The following is a 7,175-nucleotide window of genomic DNA, read 5'->3' on the forward strand; positions in this document are numbered from 1 at the left end:
ATTTTCACCAAAAAAAGGGTCCTCCAAGGTGGAGAAGGGAGAGGGTTGACATGTCGTGGGGTTGTTAACCAATGTCATAAAACAATATGTGTACTGACTTTTTAATGAGAAACTATTTGTTCTGTAAACCTTCATCTAAAGTACAATAAAAAAAAATAGGGTATGTGCCTGGATGAGCTCGGCATGAAGAAAATTTTAATCACTTAAAGCTATTCTTTGGCCTCGGCTCAATTCAGACGGTTTGGGGCAGACCAAGGAGTATGCTTTTTAAACTAGTACCCAAGGTTATCCTGAGGTACCAGCCAGAATGCTCCTTAGAAGTAAGGATGTAATGTTTTGTTCTGTAGTACATAAGTCACTATGAGTCGGGGCTGACTCAATGGTAGCTAAGGACAGCAGGTTATCCTGGTGTGGGTGGTCTATGGACCACTTTGATAAGTAATGAATCAAAGGCACCCTTTGTAAAAAGAATAATCATCCAGCTTATCTTTTTTGGGAATCTACATTTCCCAATGCGAAGCACTGACTTACCCTGGCAGGACATACCCTGGTGGGACCCAGAATCGTGTGCTTATACTACTGGTGTTATCTCATTCACTCTTCATAGTAACAGTTATGAGGCACACATCTTTACCATCCCCAGGTTACGTATTAGGAAACTAAGGCACAGCAAGGTTAAATCCTTTGCCTAAAGTCACCCAGGTAGGAGGTGGTGGTGGTGGGATTCAAACTCAGGCCATTTCACACCAGCGCCTGGACCATGAGCCACACGCCACACTGATTTCCCACATTTCAGTCAGTCTGGGTTTGTCTCAGTTCCCCTTTGTGACTGACTGGATCTGTAACTAGAGACTCTGACAGGAGGCCTTCACACCTGTGGCTCTGATGCGGACGCCCTCTTCCCAGGTCTGCAGGAAGGAGCTGTTCAGCCGCAGCGTGGAGGTGTTGCTCTGAAGGAGGGTTAGAGAACTTGGCCAAAATCCTCTGAGTGTGCAGGCAGCTGGAAGGGGCTCAGCCTGGAAGAGAGCATTGCCAGAGCCCGGGGGGCTGCAGTCAGGCCCAGGTAACAGGACAGGGCTTCAGGCTGGTCTCTGAGGAACGGACAGCAGGCTCCACTACTACACCGTGCCCACTGCACCGTGAGGGCAATCTCCAGTCTAGTTAGGGTTGGGCGAGCCTACACCAAGGATTCCTGAAGCAGAGCTGAGATGGGGAATTCATGTTCAGGCCATTTATTGAGAGGGAACTCTCAGGGGAAACCAGAAGGGGAGTGAGGGGAGCAGAATAGGGCAGAGAATGAAACCAGGCAAAGACATGGTTTTAGGAGGCACCAGCCTCAGCCTGATCCCATGGGGAGCTCTAGAGGGTGAACTGCGCCACAGAAATTATCTAGCTCAGAGGCAAGGGACTGGACTGTTATACCCCTACGTCTGTCAGTAACTGGCCAGCAGCCACTAGGTAATCAGGGTGGGCGTATCAGCCTTGTCAAGGGGATCTGGGTGGGACACTTGTCATCTGTGGTAGCATTTCTCCATTTCTTGTGCTCCTGTTCATCCATTCTTTCTTTGTAACAATGCCTTGGTTACCTCTAGGGCTTGCCCCTACCCTGAGCTCTGAGTGGAGTGACCCACCCCCTGGGTCAGTACTGGGCATTCGACACAGGTCTGGTCAGTCAAAATAGGGGGAAAGTTTCTGTTTGTGAGTAGTGGCCAGTGCCCTCACCTTCTCTAGCGAGGTGTCATCTAAATACCAGCTGAACATGGCCACGGGGGCATCACCTCCCATCGTGACCCCGAGCACCATGTCTTCGTCAGCACTCACTGGCCCGCAGTTCTGCTCGCAGCTGAAAGGGAGACAACCGAGTGAGGAAGGAGGCTCAGGCACCCATTACCATCTGCCTGGTCCTTTGCCCAGTTCTTCTCAGGACAAAGATGGAATAAAATCCGCCTTGCCCCAACCCCAACAGGGGCATAGCCTCTGTCTTGAAGATGGAGAGACTCCCGCCCTGGCTGAATTCCTATTTTCCTTCACTGCACAGGGTAATGCATGGAAAGCACAAGAGACTGAGACAGGAACCCTGGGTTTAAATTCTGCCCCTGCTACTTAAGAGTGTCCACACTGGCCCAAGTCACTAAACTGTCTGAGCTTCAGTTTCCTCACCTGCAAAATGACAGGTATTTCTGTGGTTCTTTCCAGTTCTAATAGCAATAAACCGGTACTGTGGTATTAGAGCATGCCACAGTGCATAAATGACTTCCACTATTACTGGCTTACAATAACCCTATGAGTGACAAATTAGAATCCCCATATTACAGATAAGCAAACTGGGCTCACGGAGCTTATGTACTTTGCCCACACTTCACCCAGACTCTGAGTAAACCTGCAGGATATGCTAGGGTTGTTTTGTACCAGAGATTTGCACCTGGGGAACGGGCAGGCGTATAGCAGGATGGGGGGGGGGGGTCAGGAGTCTGTAAAGCCCCAGGAGGATGTCCAAGGCAGCTTTGTATTCTTCTCATCCTCCCATCTCTGCTTGAGCCCCAGCTCCTGAGGGGAGCCTTCCCTGAGCCCAGCCTGGGAAGTTGTCATAGAAGCATACTCTTTCCTGTCATCCATTTGTGTGAATCATTGCCCATCACAGTTAATAGCCCCTGTGAGAACTGAGACCTGTCTGGCTTTACCCACCACTGGAAGTGGTGCCAGCCTCAAACTGGCCCTCAGGAAATGTTGAGTGAATGAATGTCTATACAGGGGGAGTTTGCTCACATGCCCACCTGACCCGAGGCCTGAGTTCCAGGGGCGCGGACACATATAGGCACTGCTCCTCCCTGTCCTCTAGCTTCTGACCTCTCCGGACAGCCAGGCTCAGGGTCACAGCAGAGTCTGGCGGTGGCAGGCAGGAGGGTGGGACCACCAGCTCCCTCTGGTCTGTGCTGAGTAGCCGCCTCTGAACACAGTCGCTCCACTGAGCCCAGCAACGCCCTGAGAAACAAGGATGGACAAACCCGATTATTCACCAGGGGCTGGGAACCCACAACTGGACACACTAGGCCAACTTCTTGTTTTGGGTTTTTAGAAGAAATGGGCCATGGGCAAGAAAATAGGCTCCAAACAGAGATTTTGACTTTTTTTAAAATTTCACTTGCAGGTTACAGGAATGGCTTTGCTGGAGGATGCTCCTGGGAAAATGACCCATGCCTCACCCAGACTCGGAGTAAGGCTGCAGGATATGCTAGGATCATTTTGTACCAGTGACTTATACCTGGGGAACAGGCAGGTGTACAGCAGGAGACGGGACCAGGAAGATATAAAGCCCCAGGAGAATACACAAGGCAGCTTCTTACCCCTAGTGTAATTCTCACTCCATACTTTGGGGACCTGAGAAGTTGTACCTCCATTTGGGAGGCTCCTATGTCATTTCCTGCTACAGGTTACCAACTCCATAGTCTCTGTATCTTTTGCCTCTGTTAACTGATGTTTATCCGTCAATCACCTCACCCTTCTCCCCTGATATGACAGTCATGCACAGGATATATCCAAGAGTCAGTTTCATAAGCTCAATTACCTAAACTCTATATGTGTACCAAAACCAAACCCACTGCTGTTGAGTCAATTCCAATTCATAGTGACCCTATAGGACAAAGTGGAACTGCCCCATAGGGTTTCCAAGGCTGTAAATCTTTACAAAAGCAGACTGTCATATCTTTCTCCCACGGAGTGGCTGGTGGGTTCAAACCACCAACCTTTCATTAGCAGCCAAATGCCTTACCCACTACACCACCAGGGTTCCTCTCTATATGCGAATCCTCTATTAATTCAGATAGTGAGAACTAATATTTGGCAGAATGGCCTAACCATTTGGCAATCAATATCAAAAGCTTGAAATTCTGCATGACTTTTAACCCAGTTATTTAATTTTTAGAAATTTGTTTGTGAGAATAACCACAGATGTGAGTAAAGACTGAACTAAAAATGTTCATTACAGTGGTTTTTATAAGAACAAAAAATTTGAAACAACATAAATGTCCAAAAGTAGGGCACTGGTAAATCAACTTGACAGTCTACTATACAGCTATTATAAAAATCAAGTTGGAGAAGATGATATCATGACATTAAAATATACAGGACATATTGTTAAATGAAAAAAAAGGATGTCAAAAATAATATGTACAATATGAATGACATTAATTTTATTTCTGAAAGAATGTGTGTGGAGTACGTGTGTGTTATATGTGTTATGTTATGTGTGTGGAGATAGAAAAATATACCCCTGTAAAAAGAAGGACACCCATTTCTAAAATATGAAGGCAATTTTGGCATACCAAGGGGGTGGGGGTGAAAGGGAGGAGTATTTTATTACTGAAGTTGTTTAAAATTGCCAGCGCATGGTGATAATAAAGAAGTCTGACTTCTAGTTGGTTTTATTACGGTTTTTAAATTCTCTACAGATAACGCCTCCCCTTACTGTGTCCACTCAGTGTCGATCAATCCCACAGCCACTGCCTGCCCACCCTTGGTTTGCCACTGCTTCCGCCCACCTCCCAGATTGCAGTAGAATTTGCTAGCACTTCTTAGTGAGATTGGACAACTTCAAATATTCTAAAAGCACCTACCACATGACCATTGGAAGTGTAAATTCTTGTCATTGTCCGGCCAGCCCAGAGTCACTGTCGTGAAAGGATCCACATATCGACCAGGTTCAATGTATACCTCGATTTTCCCTTTCTCTTTCTGCAGAAAAAGCAGTCGGCTGATGAGGTGACCTTCAACAGTTAGCCCAGCCTACTGTGGGGTGCTACTGGCACTCTGCCTCTCCACTCCAGAGCATCTGTGCCAAGAATGGCCACAGTGAAAGGCATAGAATGGAGATAGACCAAATCTGATCCACCTGGCTTCCCCTCAAGGAACATGGAGTCGCTGTGTAAGTAACCTGAGTCAGGATGTGTGCTCAGTGCTATGCGCCCACTATGCAGTCAGTTGTGTTAACAGAGCCTGCTCTGGGCCAGGTGCTGTGCTTAATGCCTCAAGATACAGGAATAAACAGACCTGTTCCCTACACAAACGGGCAAATGTTGTGTGATCACGCCACTTACATGAAATATCTAGAATAGGCAAATGCATACAGACCAAAGTTTATCAATGGTTACCAAAAGCTGGGGAAGCAGAAAGTAGGGAGTTATTGCTTAAGAAGGGCACAGACTTTCTGTTTGAGATGATATAAAACTTTTGTAAATGGATAGTGATGATGGTTACACAACATAGTGAATGTAATTAATGCCACTAAATTGTTGTCGTTTTTAGGTGCAGTTGAGTCAGTTCTGACTCATAGCGACCCTATGTATAACAAACGAAACACTGCCCGGTCCTGTGCCACCTCACAGCTGTTATGCTTGAGCCCATTGCTGTAGCCACTGTGTCAGTTCATCTCATTGAGGGTCTTCCTCTTTTTTGCTGACCCTCTACTTTACCAACCACGATGTCCTTCTACAGGGACTGGTCCCTCCTGATAACATGTCCAAAGTATGTGAGACAAAGAATCTCCATCTGCTTCTAAGGAGCATTCTGGCTGTACTTCTTCCGAGACAGATTTGTTGGCTCTTCTAGCAGTCCATGGTATATTCAATATTCTTTGCCAACACCGTAATTCAAAGGCATTAATTCTTCTTCGGTCTTCTCCATTCATTGTCCAGCTTTCACATGCATTTGGGGCAATTGAAATCACCATGGCTTGGGTCAGGCGCACCTTAGTACTCAAAGTGACATCTTTGCCTTTTAACACTTTAAAGGGGTCTTTTGCAGCAGATTTGCCCAATGCAATGTGTCATTTGATTTCTTGACTGCTGCTTCCATGGGCATTGATCGTGGATCCAAGTAAAATGAAATTTTTGATAACTTCAATCTTTCCTCCATTTATCATGATGTTGCTTCTTGGTCCAGTTGTGAGGATTTGTTTTCTTTATGTTGAGGTGTTATCCATACTTGAAGGCTCTACTCTTGGATCTTCATCAGTAAGTGCTTCAAGTACTCTTCACTTTCAGCAAGCAAGGTAGTGTCATCTGCTTATCATAGATTGTTAATGAGTTTTCCACCAATCCTGATGCAACGTTCTTCTTCATGTAGTCCGGCTTCTCGGATTATTTACTCAGCATAGAGATTGAATACGCATGATGAAAGGATACAACCCTGATGCACACCTTTCCTGATATTGAACCACACAGTATCCCCTTGTTCTGTCTGAACAACTGCCTCATGGTCTGTGTACAGGTTCCTCATGAGGACAATTAAGAGTTCTGGAATTTCCTTTCTTCAAAATGTTATCCATAATTTTTTATGATCCTCACAGTCAAATGCCTTTGCACGGTCAATAAAACACAGGTAAACATCTTTCTGGTATTCTCTGCTTTCAGCCAGGAGCCATCTGACATCGGCAATGATATTCCTTGTTCCATTCATGAATTTCTGGCAGTTCCCTGTAGATGTACGGCTGCGACTGCTTTTGAATGATTTTCAGCAAAATTTTACTTGTGTGTGATATTAATGATATTGTTCGATAATTTCCATATTCCATTGGATCACCTATCTTTGGAATGGGCACAAATACGGATCTCTTCCAATCGGTTGGCTAGGTAGCTGTGTTCCAAATTTCTTGGCATAGATGAGCAAGCACTTTCAGTGCTGCATTCATTTGTTGAAACATCTCAATTGGTATGCCGTCAATTCCTGGAGTTTTGGTTTTTGCCAGTGCCTTCAGTGCAGCTTGGACTTCTTCCCTCAGTACCATTGGTTCTTGATCATTTGCTACCTTCTGAAATGATTGAACATCGACCAATTCTTTTTGGTACGCTGACTCTGTGTATTCCTTCCATCTGCTTTTGATGCTTCCTGTGTCATTCAATATTTTGCCCATAGAATCTTTCAGAATTGCAACTCAAGGCTTGAATTTTTTCTTCTGTTCTTTCAGCTTGAGAAATACCAAGTGCGTTCTTCCCTTTTGGTTTTCTAACTCCAGGTCTTTGCACATTTCATTGTAAGACTTTGTCTTCTCAAGCCACCCTTTGAAATCTTCTGTTCAGCTCTTTTACTTTATCATTTCTTCTGTTCAATTTAGTTACTGTACATTCAGGAGTAAGTTTCAGAGTCTCTTCTGACATCCATTTTGGTCTTTTCTTTCTTTC

At 45.4% G+C, this 7,175-nt stretch overlaps 1 protein-coding gene across 1 annotated transcript in view; it reads right to left on the reverse strand.

Moving 5' to 3' along the window:
- Positions 1-7,175, reverse strand: part of LOC101340975 (polycystin-1-like protein 2) — a 99,284-nt gene that overhangs the window by 62,381 nt on the left and 29,728 nt on the right. The window contains exons 7-10 of the mRNA XM_012555923.1: positions 4,614-4,763; positions 2,775-2,982; positions 1,723-1,843; positions 875-1,016 (exon numbers count right to left, since the gene is read on the reverse strand). Coding sequence (XP_012411377.1) covers positions 875-1,016; positions 1,723-1,843; positions 2,775-2,982; positions 4,614-4,763 — 621 coding nt within the window. The remainder of the gene's footprint in view (positions 1-874; positions 1,017-1,722; positions 1,844-2,774; positions 2,983-4,613; positions 4,764-7,175) is intronic.

The sequence above is a fragment of the Trichechus manatus genome, unplaced genomic scaffold (genome assembly GCF_000243295.1).
Source record: "Trichechus manatus latirostris isolate Lorelei unplaced genomic scaffold, TriManLat1.0 scaffold00053, whole genome shotgun sequence".
Taxonomy (NCBI): domain Eukaryota; kingdom Metazoa; phylum Chordata; class Mammalia; order Sirenia; family Trichechidae; genus Trichechus; species Trichechus manatus.